Genomic DNA, 19,731 nt, shown 5'->3' with positions numbered 1-19,731 from the left:
TGAATGTGGCAAAGAGCTTTCTGACATCTTCATATTTTTCCAGCAAAGATAAACTGAGGTGGTTCCAAACCTTGGTTTTATTAGCTGCAGTTGTTATAAATTTTTAAAGGGTAGCATGTTCCTCAGTTGGCAGAGTAACAGTTTGGGAAAGATTTGTTGCAGATTAGATAAGAGCACATTTGTTTTATCACTAACAGTTTGAAGATTAAGTAATTTAAGGAGTCATCTCATGAACAAACCAATTTGAAAATTGAGCTAGTCTTAAATTCTTTTGCTCCAGTTTTGCAAGTTCTGTTAGCGACAAATTGCAAGAGTCATTTTTTAAGTGATTATTCTATGGGAAATTATGAATTTTAGGAGCTTAAGAAAATGAGGAATGAAACCCTTCCACTACATGAAATCCATACTGCTCTTTAAATTAGATGCAGTCAGAAAGTAAAATCTGAACAAAATGAGGAGAAAAACAATTAGAAGGAATGGCCTGGTGTGATGAGGTGTTGAAGCCCTTTTGGCCTGTTCAAAGGAATAGGATGGAATAAAGCAGAGTCGCAGTAGAGGGCTTCCCATCTTTTTGGAGGAGTTTTGTGCCCAAAGAACTACATCAATAGATATAGTATTCTCATCTTGGTGTTTCCTAGGGAGAATTTTTACAGCCCGGCTGGATAGATTTCTTTCTGGAAATAGGATGATAAGGGAGTGTTGTAGGTCTGTGTCTCTCTTAAAGGCTGCCCTGGTTCTCATCAGGTACAAAGGATACAGCTGCATGGGATTCAGGAACACATCAGAAAAATTATAATGTTAGTATGGAGGGCCCACCTGGCTAGGCTCTGAGATGAACTATAGGGCTATTCCTCCTTCACTGTACTTCTCCAGGAGCGTCGAGATGCAGAACAGCCTTCTTTGTGCCCTGCCGTCATTCATGAATTTGCATTGAATGTATATATAACTGCCAGAACAGAAGTTATTTTCTGCTGTAGCTAGTCACCTCCATACCTTGTGCTCAGATCTCTGTAAACAACAGCTCTCGTGGCTCTAGCTTAGACACTTTGAAACACTACAAATGATGTTTTGAAAGCAGAGGAAAGAATTTTTTCATGACAATTGTGTTCACGTATTGTGCTTAAGAAAAGGCTGTGATGACTGCATTCACGTACTGTGCATAAGAAAAGAATAAGACTTTTCAGGAAAACTATAATATAAAAAGTCTTTGGACTTGCCGAAACTTCAGTTTGGGCTCAAAGCAGAGAAATGTTGGCAATTATAGATTTGGCAAGCCTCAGAGGTTCTCGAGATGGACGCAGACATGTTGCCTTGGGCCCAAATGCACGCAGGACCTATACGACAGTGAAGTAATGGGACTTCTGGGAAGTCCAGGTCTGTCTCTGACATTCAGAAGTTCCCCCTTCTTTCAGTTCTGCAAAGAGGAGATGTGTTCCCTGCGCTGGTATAAGGTTTTAGAACACACAGACTGCAGCTCGCAGTAGGGGTAGTAGCAAGAAACTAAGCGTACCTTTTCATCTCTTTCTGGTTTAACCCGATATTCATGCAAAGAAAAATCCTGCTCCAAGACACCTGTTATACCTGCATGTACAACGTGGCTTCTCTCCCAGCACGGACAGTCTGACCTACTGTGTGGAGTTATGGACTTTGTACCTACAAGGGGCTCTCAAGTTTCCAGCTCCCCTTCCTTTACAGGATATTCACCAAATAAATTAGTTTATGGTAATGCTAGAGAAAGGCTTCCATGTTAAGGCTCAATTTTCCTCTTAAATATGCAGGCCTGAATTTCTGAGTGATGCAGGAATTTCAGCTTTGGAGGAGCCCCTGGGGCTTTCTCTGTTCTTTCTGACTTTCATGTATGTATCTAGGATTAGGTCACATATCTCCAATGCAGCTTGAAGGGTATGTAATGGATGCTGACTGCTATCTTTTGAATGTTAAAATCAGTGACCATGTAACTCTGCGTGGGGGAAGTTAGAACAGTATCAAATTTTGCAGGCTCCCAAGGGCTTTGCAGAGAGGCTATCTTTTCAATGCTGTCTGTGGTGCAAAAAACCCCTGAAACCCTCAACAACTATTAAAAGCATGCATTTATATTCAAATATTCTTCCTCCCCTTTGCTGGTTCTCGACCTTTTAGTTAAGATCAGTCAAACACCAGTACAATATCCGAACAATACAGTATCTGTTTCTTTCAGTCTAATAGGAGATGTGACTTCTCTTATTGCATAGCACGCTGCACTGCCAGGAGGGTGAACTCAGTGTAGTGGGTCCTTTCCTGTTCTAACTATTGTGATTCTATAATTTTTAAAAAATTTAAATGTTTGACCTGATACCAACAGACTACTGTCATTCCTAGAAATTGCCATGTCTGGGGGCTTGTGTCTGGCGTGTGATGTAGTTTGGAAGACATTGTAATTTCACCACACATATTATAAATTTCAACACATGATTATTGCCTACAACAATAAATGTTCAAATTCATACTGCGTGATTCAAACCAAGCCTTATAAATATGCAGTAGAGTCATATATACAGACAGCCAGAATGCCCCTTCAGAATGCCACCTGACCCCTGTAAATATTGCTGCATTTTATGGCCCCTTTCTGATAGTTATTCACCAGGTGGAGTATAGCACCCAAATTGAGATACCCTGCATTTTTCACTTAGAATTTATGCTGGCCCTGCAGGCCCTCAGGCACAGCCCTGATGTGCAGGTGATACATCTGACACATCTGAAAAGTGGGGAGCCTAGATTTCAGTTGTCTAGCACCTGTAACTGGAGCTATTTCTTTTGCAGCCTGAGTTCTGTCAAAGCCATAGACCTTCACTGCAAAGGACCTTTTGAGCATCCGTGTTGCTAGTGTAGGACACGTGTCTGTGGAAAAGCAGCACAGCTTGCATGAAGTCACTGTTTCATTTCCCTCAAAGCCCTAAGAGTATACCTACACCAATACTGCTGTGATTCTCTAATACTTCAAACCACCAAGACTGATTTTCCATCTATGTTAGACTTGGGGTGTCACAGCACTGTTGTCCGTGTGGTATTCTGCTCTTCCGGAATCCCTTTATGAATGAGTCCTGTCTTTGCATCCAGGCTTATTTCTAACTCCAGGCAGCAGAAGCAGGTAGTTAACAATCAGTAAATTGTAGAGTTGCTTCTGGAAGGTTTTCTGTATCAGTTGCTTATCACTCAAGACTAAGATCTGACCCCACTATGGACCGTTGCTGCCTCAGCCTCTCGACCCCTCTATGTCAATTGTAGCATTTGGCAGGGCTTCCAGCTGCTGCAGTGTCTGTGACAATGGAATTCAGCAGGCTTTAGTGTAAGGGAAAAGGTCGGTCTGGGCTTGATGAAGACGGGAAATCATGTCTGTTGGCACACCTACACCCTGAAAGTCCTCTAGGAGTTGCCTGTGGCATTTAGATTGCATCTTTCTGCTGCTCCTGCTCTTTTTCTGTCTTGTCTGCTTCAGCTTCATCCTGCTTCTTTCAAAAAAAGCTGATGTGAATCTTCCTTTTATAACTTCACAGTCCAATTTGCTAAGTGACAGTTGTCACTGACTTCAAGTTCCTTGTCAGGTAATTCATTGCTTGATACCTGCTCACCTAAGCATCTCTTAATGTAATAAGTTTCTTCGAGGGTGGCATAACAGCCTGTATGGGATTTAAAGGAAGGAGCACAGATTGCAGGATAGGATTTTGGGAGAGGCACTGGGAAGCAGACTGTATAAATATGCCAAGTGTAACTGCAGAAACTGTATGTAACGGTAATACCTAAGCAGTGGTCATGGAACCACTAGCATCTTTGAGGTCACATTAAGTTCTTTGCAGCTGGACTGCAGGCCCATGTTGAAGATAAATCTGCAAATTTATCACTGGTGTGTGAATATGTTGCTGATCTAGGAAGAAGTTTGAGAGCTGGCAGCTGAGGGTTGCCAAGTTTAGAAATTGGCCCGTTAAGGTCAGAGTGCCTTATAAAAGGGAGGGTGGAAGATTAGGTCAGGAGTTCCTGAAAAGGAGGAAAATACACTTGAACCTTACTGACTGAAGAGACATCCATAAAAGCAGCCCAAAGTTAGAACTGAGTATCTGAATGTGGGAGTATGTGTCTGGATACTGTTTTGCTCCTGCGGTGCTTTGGCCACCTTTCCGATTTTCCTCCCCTCTCAATCAAAATAAATTGCAATAGAACAAAAGATTCAAATTTTATTTTGAGAGACGGACAGAAGGACACTTACCTGTGAGTCCACAGACAGATAGATAGGTAAGTAAGGACACTATGCTAAAAGTTCGGAAATTAAAAAGATAAAATTCTGGAAAGTGGCATGCAAGGAAAACATCAGACAAGTCTTGGAGGATGGCATGAGAAGAAAGAGTGTACTCATAGTTAAAACATGGACTTAGATGAATTGCAGAGGACCTAGCAACTTAGTTGATCAAACATGTCAAACACAGTGTGCCATCAGTGAATTTCAATTAAATGTTCAGCTTTTCAATTTGTTGTTTAGATTAACTCATGAGATCATACGCAATAAATCATAACTTATGCATGTTTATTAATAGCTTTATATTTAGGCAGTGAGGATCAATAATGTTAACACATGTATATGATTAGAATATAATAAATCAGGTAGCTTGTTTTAATGGTTTTGCTGGGTAAATGAGTATTCTAGGCTATTTTGCAACCTTGCCTCCTCCTCTGCACAGGATTTTGAAGACTAATATTGATTGACTTTATTTGGAATGAATACAGAATTGTAATATCCATTGGTGCTCAAATGAGACCCCAGTTCTGTACACTCAAGCAAGTATTTTATTGTAGTTATCGGGAAGGAGTGCTGGGAAAGGGGGGTTTGTGCTCCAGTCGGGTGCTTCCTGATGTGTACCTGCTGGCATGGCATGGCATCCTTGTGAAATGATAGCAACTCTTGCTATACTACAGGTGGTAGCAGGAGAAATAAGAATTTGAAGGATGAGATTATGATTTTGTTATTATTTATGAAAATACTAATGTCCTATCAACAATACAAACTACATATCTGGTTTTCAGGCACGGTTGGTGAAGAGATTTGAGAGAAGGTCAGCTCAGATGATCTTGTAGCTTACTGCATTTTTTCAAATGTACTTGGTTTCCTTAAAATGCAAATACAAGTAACTTGTTCTCACAAGCTACTTATATTGTCTTTTTTGTATTTTCTAAAACTTTCCAGTGAGTTTGTCTATGCTACAACAGAACTCTAGTTGTAATCAAATAAAATACTTCTAAAACCAGTACTCAGATGATAATTGCATTGAACAGACTATGACAGTTTTTAGTTACCATGATAATTACTGCAACCTTAATGCCTGTGGGACTTTGACATGATGCTCTTCAATTTTATGCTGCATAGAAGAAAGAGTTACATGACAGCGTACTCTACAATTCCTGGAATCTTGTCTTTGTTTAATTAAACGTCTAATATCTTTTCTTTAGTCCTAATGATAAAGTGTGGATTTTTATGATTATTACTATAACTTCAATTAAAGCATTAAATTTGTTTGCTTTCAAGAAATAAAACAGTTGAGAAGAATTTTTTTTTTAATTACGCCACACTTGTCCTCTGATGTTGGCTCTCTGACATGCTATGGCACTTTATTTGACATGCTTCATGCCTTCACGAGGTGGAATTTAGTTTAGATACTGAAGCAAACTATCCTATAAAATGCTATGTTGTAAATATAAACCTTTATAAACCTCTCGGGAGGGACTTTTTGAACGAAGAATTAAAATGTTCTATGATTCAGACCTATAAAATGAAAAGTAGCCCCTGCTCTGAGTATTAATTTGCAGTACAAACCCCTAAATCTTACCTTACATTGACTTGACTCTCTGGAATTCGTACCCAGCATAGCAAAAATTGTTGGCTTTTTTTTATGATGCTTTTACTACCAAAAAAAGCACCTCCAAATAGACAAACTTAGACAAAGTAGTCTGTTTGTAACACACTATATTAAATACAATGCATGTGGAGAGGTTATGTGATGAATATCTTTAAATCAACAGCTCTTTTTCATTTTGCTGTGGCTTTGTTTGGTTACTTTTGTTTGCTTTCCCCGTTCTAAAGAACCACCATATTTTACGGCTGAACCCGAGAGCGTGATTTTGGCTGAAGTGGAGAAAGACGTGGACATCCTGTGCCAGGCAATGGGTGAGTGTGCAGACCTCTTCAAACTTGGATGAATGATATAAGTATCTCCAGTACTGAAGAAAGCATCTTATATAAGCTTTTAATGTTTTGAGGCCTCTGCATTATTGCTAATTATCACAGATCCCAGGTACAAGGGAGAGGGATGGCCTTTGCCCTTGGAAAATTGGGCAGTCCTTGTAGTTTAGTTTAGACATGAGTAATGCCGGCAAGTTCACGTTTGTCTGTTGAGCAGGGCAACTCCAGCTCCGTTCCCTCTGGTAGCTTGTCTTTGCTTTGTAGTCGTCGCTATACAACAGACGTTAGTGTCTTGAGCCACAAAATTGGCTGAGGTGAAAATATGGTTATGGAACCCAACATTTGCAGTGCAAGCAGTCAATAGTTTCAACAATTCAAATGTCCTTTTTTGTAAAAGTTATGGAACTTTTATACTGAATAGACATGTCAGTAACTCTGACATTTAAGTGTAGTTAAGAATTCTGCAGGAGGACTATTACAAGCAGTTTTTAATTGGCAGATGTTTTAATAACATAAAAGGTTTCAAATGTCTAGAATTCTGCCTAAACCAAAATGATTTTTAAGATTTAGTTCCAGAAATATAGAAGCACCACCTATTGTAGCACTCTAGTAAGATAGGAGGCATTGTAGTCTTGTGCTCAGAGCAGGTTTGTTTATGTCACCGAATTGCTACATGATTTTGGCAAGCGGCTGAACTTTTTGTTGTCTCACTTTCCCCGATGCTGAGTTTAACAAGCAAGGTACATAAAAATGTCATGAGATCCTTAGGTAAAAAGTACACAACCTTGATTAAAAAACCATCCAAACCTAACTAACAGCTTGTTTGGATGGGTTCTTTCTCCAGATCAGAGCCAATAAAGGTATTCTTTATTGTGTGATTATATTATTTCCACTATGATTTAAGCATTTTTTAATGCTTTATGTAGGAAAGAGCCAACACTGCTTTTCTAGAAGGAAGCTTTGCAAATAGTGCGATAAGCAAGCGTGTGTGTAAGGGTGCTCTGATTGATTTGGAATTTCAGAAGCCTTTGGTGAGGTCTCTTACCAAAAGGCTCTTATAGAAATGAAGCTATCAGGTTATAAGAGACGAGGTCTTGTTAATTAGTAGCTCTTTAAACAAAATACAGCAGAACCTGCTGTCAGTGGAGTGCCCCAGGAATCTCTGTTGGAACCTGTGCTGTTCAACATACTCATAAATGCCTTGGAAAAGAGGGTGAGTAGTAAGATGGTAATATTTGCTGATTATATAAAATTATTCAAGATAGTCAATGTTAAAACTGACCTCAAAAGAGTTGCAGGAGGTTCTGATGATTTGAACTGACTGGACAATAAACTGGCAGATGAAATTATTGACAGAGATGAAGTTTCTTATTACTATGCAGAAAAGGTATGTCTTCCGAAAACATCAGTTCAGTGCCAAGGCGTGATTCAAAATGTTAGGTACTGGGAAGAAATGAATAGAGAAAAAAATAAGAGAATGCCATTGTATGAATCCATGGGGCACCCCCATCTCAAATACTTCACCCAATTCTAATCACTCTATTGGAGAGAGGGATGTAGAAAAACTAAAAAAGATACACAAAAGTAAGAATGGTATAATCAGAGGTCTACCATAGGTTTTGAATAATGAAAAATCAAATTGACTGGAACACTTTCTGAAAGAGATGACTGAAGGGCAGGTGCCATGTGGTTAGGTGAGTAGGAGAAGATGATTCTGTATTGCTTAGTGCAAGAAGTAGTGGGGGCACCCAGCTAACTTTTCAGGTAGGAGATGTACGATAAAGGAAAGATAGTACTTTTTCAAGAACATAACCTTGGGGAGGCATTGGTCCAGGCAGTAGTTAAGATCAGAAATAAAAATTATTTAGAAAAACAAACAAAATTTATGGAACAAAAATCCAGTAAGGACTATTAAACACAGCTGTGTGTATGCAACCTCTGGCTCAGGAAATAGCTAAAGCACAGATTACTGGAGCTGAGAAGGTGGAAATAGCATTCTGTCCTTGCGCTGCTCTTGCATTTTGTGCCTGAGCATCCAAGAAAAGACAATTTCAAAGGAAGGAAATGTGAATAGATAGACATTTATTCTGGTCATGTGCCACCAACTTTATATTTCAGCATGTGTTATGACAAACACATTGGCTTTTTTTTTATGGGAGAAGGTTTCTCAAGTAGCAGAATTAAAACTAAATGTTGTATTATTAGGGAAACTGAGTTAAAAAAACATTCTGAGATTTTTTTGAAAAATTTTTCAATACTACACAACTATTTAATGAACCTCTGAACTGTCTCACTGTCACTGAAAAAACCTATCTGCTGTCTCAAATGTTTTTCATGTATTACAAAAAAACCCCCGAAACCTGGAGGAATCAGGGAGAGAAGAGGTTGACTTCTAACTCTTCCTTCTACCCTAACTCTTTCTTTGAGCAGTTTAGCTCCCAAGGGGATTAATAGGGCACTCATAACTAATCTCAGTAGATGAGGTCTTACTGGAGATATGGGAGCCCTTACTAGACAAAATTATTTCTGCTGAACTCTTCTAGCGCACATCTGATTTGCTGATGGATGTGGTGCAGGAGCATGGAAACTGTCTTCACGTGGATTATTTTGCTGAGTATCTATAACACAGACTTATAAGGGGCTGGTACTAGTATTAAACATAGAGGAGTTTTGATCCATTATTGCACAAATCTGGCGTTTGCCAGCATTTAAAAAGAGGGTAAATGAAGGTTGCTGTCCCCCTGCACTGAGCTAGGAGCTAGAATAAAGCACTAGGGGAACTGCAAAGCTGCCCTGTACCTTTGCTACAAATAGGAAGACAGATTGTATTTCCCCCAGCCCCATCAAGTTCTGTGCACAAAGCCCATTTGCCAAGTCTTGGTGCACTTTGAATGCGTGAGAGACAGATTAATTTCACAGTATAAGCAGAGATTAACTGTAAATAAAATTGCAACTTGCACAGACTAGCTTTATACTTCCCTGTAATGGAGTTTCAGTGTATCAGACTGCACAGTAACCATGCTCTGCTGTATATCTTTCAGCAGTTGCTGATGCTGCCTGCATTTTCAGTGGGTTTCCTTTAAATGCTTTTTCTTATTTGCCTATAGAAAGTTTAGAGTTGCAGACAGCAGTGGTGGTGTCTAGGGAGCACAGTTAATTGGACTTTAGTTCTACCTGTTTAGACAAGTAGATGGAAAGATGCTTTTGGGATTCCCCAGTAGCCCACTGGGATCTAGAGGAGGCTATAAAAAATAAATAACAAAAATGACACAGTGAATATTTCAAGTCTTTTATCCAGGTTCTTAAGTAAGTTAAATGTGGCAAAGAGTCAAGCATCTGTTTCACAGATGGGGAAACTGAGCCTCCGATTGCATAAATTATTTGTCCAAGGTTACAGAGAAAGTGGCAAAGCCAGAACCAGAGTCTCGGTTTCCTGCCTTCCCTTCTCCATAACACTAGATTAATTTGTCTGTAAAAAATGAGTAGTGCTGCATACATGCTGAGAAATAAGCTTGTTTTATTTATTATTACTAGTCTTTTAGGCCACTCGGTAATCTCTCAAACTGTAAGGTAGGACTGATACTGCTTCCAAAGGTATAGTCTAAAAGGTCTTTGAAGTGTTTTCTTCTGTTCATAGTTTTTTCACCAGAAGTGTTTCGAGAGGAAAAGAAGCAAAATTCCGTTGGGGGTATGGGGAGAGGAAAGGCTGTGGGGTAGGAGAGGGGGAGAAGAAAGGAAGCTGGTTTTAACTATTTTTATAGCCAAAAAGGTAGCAAAATGATAAGAGAAAATGTGTACAACTTGGAAGACAAATCTCTCTGGGAAGATCACTAAAGCCCAAATGAATGCTGCTGACAGGCATCAGAGTGCTTAGATAAGATCCTATTATTCAGACTCATAACTTTGAGTAGAGGAAGATATCCGTAACCAAAATGTAGAAAAATAGAGATGGTAATATTCAGTTTGTCAGCTGAGTTGGTGATAGGAAGGTGTATCTCACAGTGATTATAGGATTAGGAGGTTTGCTAATACTGTTAGTAGAATGGGATTTATGGAATGACACCAATGTTGAAGGTTTGAGTGTACTGAATGCAGGATTTCATTATTTCCTGGGTGCCTATCAAGTCTAATGTGTGGGAAAATGGAGTTGCTATTATTTAAACTTGAAATCATTTCCAGGCTTCTCAGCATCAGGAGAACTATTCCATTTTGCATCATCTGTTTCTTCATTACTCAGTGATAATTTGTATTTGCCCAGGAGGATTTTCAAGAGATGAATAACACTCTCACCGAGAATTCTGAACATTGAAATTTACGCTAATTCTGTATATGGGCTGTTGTATGAAATTTAAATTATGCCTATTGCAAGATACCACGCTACGTCTATTCTCTATCAGACGTAGTGGATTTCTTCCTGAGATGATTACCTTCTAGATTATGAGTACATTTTATTTTAGCAGCAGAACAAAAGCATCAGAGGTGATTGTAGTAGATGATACATGTTTATAAAAGTAACAGCAGCAATTGAATGTTGTTTTCAATCGTTCCATACATTGTTTGTACATTCTTTCCGGGAGTTAATACAGCTTTTGTCTGTATAAAGAGAGTAAGTATGTTGAGAGAAGATGTGAATGGAAGTATAATACAACAGTATTTAACTTGGAGACTTTTAAAATGATAATGATGATATTATGGATCTTCCCGTAGCACTTTTGCTCTGAGAACCTTAAATCATTGCCAGCATTGCAGTGAAATTCGTTGTCTGCAGATGCTCAATTTATCAGTGACATCCCATCCTTAATGCTTCTGTGATACCCTGCTTTTCTCTATTTGGGCAAATCTCACTCACCCATGAATTTAAGTCCATAGTTCCTTACCTTATTACAAGGGAACGTGAAGCTCTGATGTTTTAAGTGATATGTGTTTAAAAATAGCTACCGATTATGAAAATGCCGTGTTTGGGGCTGAGATAACTTAAATAAGCTTTGATACCCTTGTGATCCTGTGATTATCCAGTCACAGAATAAAATGTCTGCTTCACTTCAATCCCTGCATAGGGTCCTCAGCATTTGATAAGTTAGGGATGTAAAGATAAAACATTGTTTTATATGAGGAGTGGGACGGGAACATCTGTGTGTGACTGTTCTAAGCCCCTGACATCTCTCAAAGGAAAGAGAATCCTATGCTATTTGTATATACTAAATTTACAGCCACTTCATCCCAGCTGACTGGGATATGACTGCAGCAAAAATATGTGTGAAATAACTGTGTCAGGGTTTGTAGAACATGCACATGAAAGAAAACAGGAATAAATGGGACTGTAAGTTATATCTAGGGTAGGATTTTTGTTTCTCCTAAGGTCTGCATTTTTCAAATAACAGGTGAAGCTTGAGAATGAATAAAAATAATAATAATTTAAAGCTATCCCATTGTTGGCAACATGTTGTTTGTACATCAGCTCAAACTAAGCTGCCAAATTAGGACTCGAATACAGCCATGTGAGCACTTAATTTTTTATGTGTAATTTGCCATTTCCTTTTTATTTTGACATCTTAGCTACAGTAGCACAGAAGAATCTTATTTGGGATGAGCAGTCTTATAGACTTGCTGCATTGCCACACTGCTGCTGTTTAAGTAGCGTGATTCTGGCTTTCAACAAGAAATTGCTGTAAATCTTATTTTATAGTAGCATGAAATATGATCGGGTGAAGAAAGTAATTTGATAACATGTTTTCTCAACATTCCCCCTTTCACTTTTTGCTGGTTTTATTCCCACATGTTCTGTAGTGTATTATCACCATTGATAATATAAGATGCAGCCTCCATTTATCAAAAGCAGCTTGTAAAAAATATAAATAATTGGTGTAGAAACCAAGGATATGACCATAACAGTACTGGGTATTTTGACTCCCTAAAACATGTTTTGCAAAGACTAATAGTTAAATTCTTCTTTTTTTTTTTTTTTTTTTAATAGGTGTTCCCATTCCCACCCTGGTCTGGTATAAAGACTCTGTTCCCCTCAGCAAGCTGGAAAACCCCCGCTACAAAGTACTGCTGAGTGGTGGGCTGCGGATCCACGCGCTGCGTCCTCAGGATGCTGGAATCTTCCAGTGTTTTGCTAGTAATAAAGCCGGGGAGATACAGACATACACCTACCTGGATGTGACTAGTGAGTAAGGAGTTGTGATAGGAGATCGATGACTTGTCTTGTCATTTCTGTCGGTGATCCTAAATCCATCAGATTTCTCCACCACTCTGTGCTTGTTTAGTTCGACTCACAGAACCTTGATTTTTGTCGTGTAGCTGCCCTAGCTGTAAGGTACCCCAAAATGCCCTCTGTGGCCTGAACACAGTCTGCTGAAGCCTGTAGAAAAACCTTCCGTGACATTAGGGGCTTGAGGTGAACTCTCCTATTTCATGCAAAAAAGGAGACCTTAGTGAAAAGAAAAAGAAGAAAGGTTAATTGTGAAATACTTTCATCTTTCCTTTATACTTAATAATTTAGTTCTACTCTAATGTAATTCTGTTCTGAATTTGAGCTATTGCTTCATGATTGTGCACGGTATCATTTTATCTGCCTTCTGTCTACAGCTACATTTAGTAGGGGAAAGAAAGAAAGTTCAAGTTAAATGTCTTTTTTTGGGCCAAAAAACCTGATTAAATGTTTTTGTTAATGAAGTACACTCTTCTCTATGGAAGAATTACAAATCCTATTAGTCTCTTTTTAAAGCAATTATTAACAGGCATTTCTGTAACACTAACTCCTCTTCAGGAAGCTGATCTTTAGCCCAAGAGCAGTTTACACATACTGACCAGAATTCCTACTGGCCTCAGAAAATAGATCAGCCCCAGTTCCATATATATCTAGGAAACTGCAGGAAAAAAAATGTAATAAAATGCAGCTGGGGGAAAATAAGAGAGAAAGAAACTTGGAAAATGTCTTGGATAAGACTCAGGTTCTAAATTCTTTTGGCTGACATTTAAGTTTCAAAGTTAATGCCTTTCTCAAGTTGCTTTTCATCTTAAAGAACTCTGTTATGAAGATGAAAGAAAATAGTTTTGTTTATCTAGATTTCTCAACTTCCCCCTGAACACTCATTTTGAGCTTTATCTTTCTTTTCCTGTAAGCCATCTTGTACATGTACAAGCACTGATAGATTTTTATTTTCCATGTAGGTAATAAACTGAATTAGACAATTCCTAGGAGATGAATAATGAAAGGTTACAGTCACTGCTGAAAGGTTTTCATGTATTATTGTCGTGTCCTTCTCCATGATCAGCTCTATAAAAGTGGATGTAAAGTAGTCCATGATAATAGGTAAAGGATCTTTCTGATAGCTGATGCACTGAGTTTTTCAAATTTCTGATTCTAGATATTAAACCAGCATTTATACAGCCTCCAGAGGATACCACTGTTACAGAGGGGATGACTGCAGTGCTAACCTGTGAAGTTTCAGGGGCTCCAAAACCTGCCATCTCATGGAAGAAAGGTAGCCAGTTGTTAGAGTTGTTGTGGAAAAGCTGGAATCCACATTTTCTTGTCCATCCCTATTACTGAGATTCTGCAGATCCATTTAGTGCATATTTCTTCATTTCTTTGGTTCTGCGAGCAGTGGGTTTGTTGTGGGGCTGTTGTGAGCCAGTGGCCTGGGTAGGCTGTAATAGTCTTTTGGAAGAACTAGAATTGCAGCGCTTAATCTGTGCAGTCTATGTGACTCTAATCACGCTGTTTTTCCCTTCTGTGTTTCAGGAAAACAGATCTTAGCCAGTGGCTCAGTTCAGATTCCTCGGTTCATTCTTCTTGAATCTGGAGGGCTCCAGATAACACCCGTTTTCCTTCAGGATGCCGGCAATTATACTTGCTGTGCAGTCAACTCTGAAGGAGCTCTGAGTGCTTTTGTGATGCTGACAGTGTGGAGTAAGGATAATTCTTTGTTTAAAGTCTAACTTTAATCAAGTATTAATCAGTTTTTGTTGTATGCTCAGGAAATTTTCAGAAGTAATTATGCTTTTCTAGTTAATAGAGATACTTGTATGATTTAATAGGAATAATGTATCTATTTTAGGAAACCTATCACAAATACCCTTTTTATTTGTAAAATTATGCATATAAACTTCTATATTTTGTGAAAGGAAGTGTATTTAAATAGAGCTTCAATCACAATTACAATTTTACTCAGGTTTTGCCTTGGCGAATCTCGCATTGCAAATCAGACCTTTTAACTTGTAGATTTGGCTATTTGCAGTTGGTTTCTGCCTCCAGGAGTCTGCAGGCAGTATAGACCAGCCCATGCTGTTACTAAGGCTGTAGCCACAGTTACAATGGATATGATTTTCCTCATACCTTTGTATTTCTTTGTGGCCCTGGGCACTGTTGGAAGCCAAACCAAAGTACAGCAGACTTCAGCTAGTCTCATGCTACAGATTGGCACGGCACAGAGCAACCCATGAGATGATTTTGTCCTTCACCGTTTGCCCTTGATCTCTATTTTTTTATTTCTTCTGTCGTGGAAGAGAGTCTGATCCAATGGGTTCACCTGTGTTACTCCTAAGTGAGTTAAATTGAAGTGTAACGTGGGTTTTGCTACTAAAGGTATGAAATAATGATCCCTGAGCTGGGACTAAAAATAATTAAAAAACAATGAAGGTGATGATGATAAATACAGAAGTGTTGTGGCCCTCTCTCCTCTCCTGTACTCGAAGGACTGATTATGCTGCTGATGTGTGGTACATATTTGGCATTTGTTAATCCCAAAACTGTGCAAGTTAAATCAGCAACGTTTTTCCTTTTGAACTTGGGAATACCCGAAAACAATACTGGCAGTAAATGTAATGTACTTGTGTCATATGGCCGTCATATTTATATCTTATTGACAATATAAAGTTGGTATACATATCAGGATGTTGTAAACTGAATGATATCCAACTGTATGGATCAAGTAAAGGAGATCCTATTAATTCTCAAAGGCACAGTTCTTATATGTATTAAAGATAGTTCCTATTCATCGTACTGCATTGGAGAGGGAAAAGAAAAGTGAATGTAACCTAATATTTGTGTAGCAACAGCACCATTATAAAGCTAGAAGGCATACATAAGTACATCAGTAATAATGCTAAAAATTCCATGCTATTAGAGTTAGCTTTTGATTTTGCTGATGATGCCTTCTTGTGCATGTATGAGATATCTCAGTAGACGCTGATTATCTCTGTAGGGATTTGGGACTGATTAACATTATCCACATATCTTCTATACTCATCCTAGTTGTCTACCTGCTTCAGCTGATGCTATCTGCTGCTGCTACTGTGTGTTAAGCATAATAGAGATCTTTCACACCAGATCTGGTTGCTGTAGTTACAGCAATTATTGTGTTCTGGGTCTCCAGGAGGTGCTTGAATAAAGATGTTCTGAAACATTTGAGTAAACAGCATATCTTTCTTCTATGGAAAATTCAGACTACCAGAAGCTCCTCCTCCTTTAACCTCTTTCCTGGACTTGACTTGTAGATTGTAGGGTGCCATTTAAGTTTTCCTCTCTCTGGATATTTTTCTAGTGTATTCTTCTTTGCACAGATTTTCTTTGTTTTTGTTTTCCCTGCTCTAAATAGTGTCACTTGTTTCCTGACTCAGTGTATGTTTGGATTCATTCATAACGCATTGCAAACATACTTGCTGCCTTACGACTTTCGGGAGTTGCCATAGATGCTTACCGCAAGACAAGCAAGAGTTAGTACAGCTTTAGCACTCTTCCCACTCAGATCACCGCTGACTCGGACTCGTGCCCTCTGCTGCTTTTGCTTCTCTGCACCCCACAGTGTACCACCTCTTCTTGACACAATGACATTAGAGAGAGGGGAGCCTTCACAGCAAAGACTTGAAGAGGAATGGCCTGCTTGCTTTGAATGACAAATGTTCAGTTGCCTGCTCTGTGAGTGAATACCCAAGTCAAAATGCTGTAATTTCACCTGAACTATGGCTCGTTTTCCTTTCAGATCGCACTTTCATTGTTCGCCCTCCTGAGGATAGCACTGTGATCAAAGGAACCACAGCCACTCTGCGATGTGAAGCGACTCATGATCCTAGAATTTCAATCAGGTTGGTGGTGTCAGTTCTTGTTTGTGTGGTTTATCAGAGCTTAATTTTATAAGCTTATGTGAACAGCATTAGGTGAAAAGTTTCAGGACCCCAGATTTTAACACCAGACCCCTGATTACTGCATTATAAGGTTGTACACTGTATCATTAATCATATAAATCCCATCTTCCATTTCAGCCTTATGTATTATTTACAATGAGCTAGGTTCCACTTCATGACTTCAATATAGCCTTCCATGATTTTACTGTCAAGGTTAATACACTATCAATAAAACCAACTTGTCAGAAGCTGATACTTAATGAGAGTAAAAGCCAAAGAGAAGGAGTAGGATTTCAGAAGTGTTTACATTGGGGTGCACGAAAGCCACACAAAAGATGCTCATGTTCTTGGAAACACCTTAATAACTAGGGTCTATATTCTGCTTTAACGGTGTAAAGGAAAACAGAATTTGTCTGAACTATTAAAATTTGCACTAGAGCAGATAGAGGAAGATAATAATTTTAAAATACATTTGCCACAAAAATTCATGTAGTCTGAAAGCAACACAAACAAAAGAAAATGTAAGGAAGAGCTTGGAGGGTGCTGGAAGGGTGAACTGCAGAAAGAACTTTGGAAAGAGAAATACAGGCGTAAAAATTTCACGTAGAGATACTTTATTGTAGGACCATGGGCTATACGCATCTCTGTGACGTGTCGGTATGTGTGTGTTTTGATGGATGAGCTCTAATAAACCTTGCCACAGCAGTTTCAAGATGTTTCTGATTATGGCAGTCTAATGTTATTACGGCCTTAGCAGAGATGGGCCACCACCTCAGCTGTTAATTGCAGAGTATGATGTTCTAGCTTAAAATGCTGGTGAAGGTGGGCTTAAGAACTTGGACGTTTATGAGTATTTCACCTTTTCCATGTAAAATGTATAGTATTGTTTATAAAATATATAGTATTTTGGATGCAATTACATTTCTCATTCTGGTCACTGATCTAAAACTTAAATTTGTAAGAGGCACTGCTCCTGAAAGTAACTGTAGGGGCCTGTCATTTTTAGCATGTGATTACAGAAGCTGGTACCTTACAGCACAGTTCAAATAAACCTATTTTGATGTTCTTATGAGTAATTAATAACCGAAACATTGTAATACTTAGGTATCTTTGGAAGAAGGACAGTGTTGTAATAAATCCATCCAGCAGTTCTAGGATCACAGTAGAGAAAGATGGAACCCTCCTCATCAGTCAGACATGGTCGGGTGACATTGGAGACTATACCTGTGAGGTTATTTCTTTTGGAGGAAACGACTCCAGAATGGCTCGACTAGAAGTGATGTGAGTATTCCGTCTTAGAAATACACTATGCTTAGTTTCAGATACCCTTGGGCATTTTTCTGGCATTTCATTCTAGGTGATCTGGGGAGTCTGTAAGTTTGATTCTTCGTGTGGGCTTTTTTAGGGGAAATTAAGCCTGGTTCATTTCTAATTAAAGTGCCTTGAAATGTCTTCCCTTTTGCATGCTGCCATGCTGCTTGGGCTTCCAAGTAACTGGAGCCTTGGAAGTTACTTCCAAGTAACTGCATCTTGCTGAATCACTGTGTATACATATCCATCTGGTTGGGTGATTGAGCTCAAGGGATGACAGTGAAGAGGTGGTGGTCCGATTGAAACCAGTAACAAGTGGACTACCACAGGGGATGCTCTGTTCAGCGTCTATATCAGTGATCTGGAGGAGGTGTTGGAGTGCATGCTCATCAAGTTTGTAGGTGGCACAAAATGGATGGGGGACAGTTGATACACTCGAGGGCAGGGCCACCATTCAGAGGGACTTAAATAGGCTGAGAAATGGGCCAACAGGAACATTATGAAATTCAACATGGACAAATGCAACGTCTGCATCTGGGGAGGAATAACCTTTTGCAGTAATATGGTCTGGGCACTGGCTGGCTGGTAGCAGTTCTGCTGGAAGGAACCTGGGGATCTTGGTAGACAGCAAACGTGAGCCAGCTGTGTACCCTGGCAACAAAAAAGGCTAACAGCTTCCTGGGCTGTGTTAACACGAGCACAGTAGATTGATGGACATGATTACCCCCTTTTATTTGACACTTATTAGTCTACATCTGGAACACTGTCTCCTGTTTTCAAGACCAGACTTGAATAAACTGGTCTGCTCTTATGGCTGACCCTGCTTTGAGCAGGAGGTTGGACCAGAAACCTCCTGAGGTCCCTTCCAACCTGAATCCTTCTGTCATCCCATGCTGAAGGGCTTTCCCATAAAGCCCAGGTGCTGTGCTGTGATGCCAAGGTGATAAGAAAATGTTTTCCTCCTTTTAGTGTTTTTTCTCTGTTAAACATATATCAGAATAGCTGGTCCCTGTACAGGCATTGCTTACTCTTGAATTCTCTCTATACATAGTTTTTCCCAGGAAAAATATTTTTATGTATGCCTTTCTTTATTCCTAAGGATCTTTAAAAATAAAAACAAGAAAATGTTTAAAGTGCAGTTCAATTCTGAAAAAGGATTATAAAAATGTCATTACGGGATTCCATATTTTCTGTTTCTGTCATTCCGCTGGGGTGAAGAGCACTTCTGTTTTATTTTTATCACTAAAAGCAACAACTGTGGTTTTGGTACATGTGTGGAGCAGATCAGATGAATAAGAAGGTAATGTTTTATGTAGACTTTTTATTTTATTTATTTGAGTAGTACCGCATGCTTTAATTTAACTACAATTGCATCTGTTTCTGCTGGTCATGCCTGATCTCTCTGAGAAGATGGCAACTTCTGCTGTTGGCAGTGTAACGAGTTCACCTCTGAGATTTGCTATGCAGAGGGCTGTTTGATACAGCATTATTCTGACAGTGCCAAGGCTAGATCAGATGCCCATTTTCAGAGAGCAGTCATATATTCTTTCTCTAATTAAGCACTCCTCAGCTCTCCTCCCAGAGTGCATTTTGCTGCTGGTTTGAATCCAAGAGCAGAAGACAATTCAAAATATATTGCTACTATATAACCATACTTGCTTTTCTCTGAGGCGGTTTTTGAATGGAGGGCAGAAAATTATGGAGTAAAGACTGAAAAGAATGTTAAAACCTGGACTTCAAAGCAAAGCTATAAACATGTGCTAAACACTTCGGCAGTCTGACCATTTCTTAATCCTAAATAGCAAAAGATGCCCTATGCAACCCAGTACAGCACAGCAGATGTATTTACTTGCAGTTCCCCATTGACCAGTGAGGAACAGTTTTATGCTCCCTAAAATTTGGGCTAGAAGTTGGCTGGGAGAGGCACATCTTGTGTACATTGCTGAGGCTGCTTTTCCTGCACCCCAGCTTGTTCCAGTTGTGTTGGCTGGCTCCCCATGCACTGAGACTGGCTCTTAATCCTGTATCTCAGCTTCCTCCGATGTTCTGTTGCTGATTGCCTATCACCTGTTTTTCCTGGAGGA

At 39.2% G+C, this 19,731-nt stretch overlaps 1 protein-coding gene across 5 annotated transcripts in view; it reads left to right on the top strand.

Moving 5' to 3' along the window:
• SDK1 (sidekick cell adhesion molecule 1) overlaps positions 1–19,731 on the top strand; it is a 419,217-nt gene that overhangs the window by 262,963 nt on the left and 136,523 nt on the right. For all 5 annotated transcript variants that reach the window (XM_052772288.1, XM_052772287.1, XM_052772289.1 and 2 more), the window contains 6 exons: positions 6,107–6,190; positions 12,180–12,374; positions 13,579–13,695; positions 13,956–14,123; positions 16,195–16,297; positions 17,441–17,617. In XM_052772288.1, coding sequence (XP_052628248.1) covers positions 6,107–6,190; positions 12,180–12,374; positions 13,579–13,695; positions 13,956–14,123; positions 16,195–16,297; positions 17,441–17,617 — 844 coding nt within the window. The remainder of the gene's footprint in view (positions 1–6,106; positions 6,191–12,179; positions 12,375–13,578; positions 13,696–13,955; positions 14,124–16,194; positions 16,298–17,440; positions 17,618–19,731) is intronic.

The sequence above is a fragment of the Harpia harpyja genome, chromosome 21 (genome assembly GCF_026419915.1).
Source record: "Harpia harpyja isolate bHarHar1 chromosome 21, bHarHar1 primary haplotype, whole genome shotgun sequence".
Taxonomy (NCBI): Eukaryota; Metazoa; Chordata; class Aves; order Accipitriformes; family Accipitridae; genus Harpia; species Harpia harpyja.
This window is presented reverse-complemented; position numbering and strand designations above follow the sequence as displayed.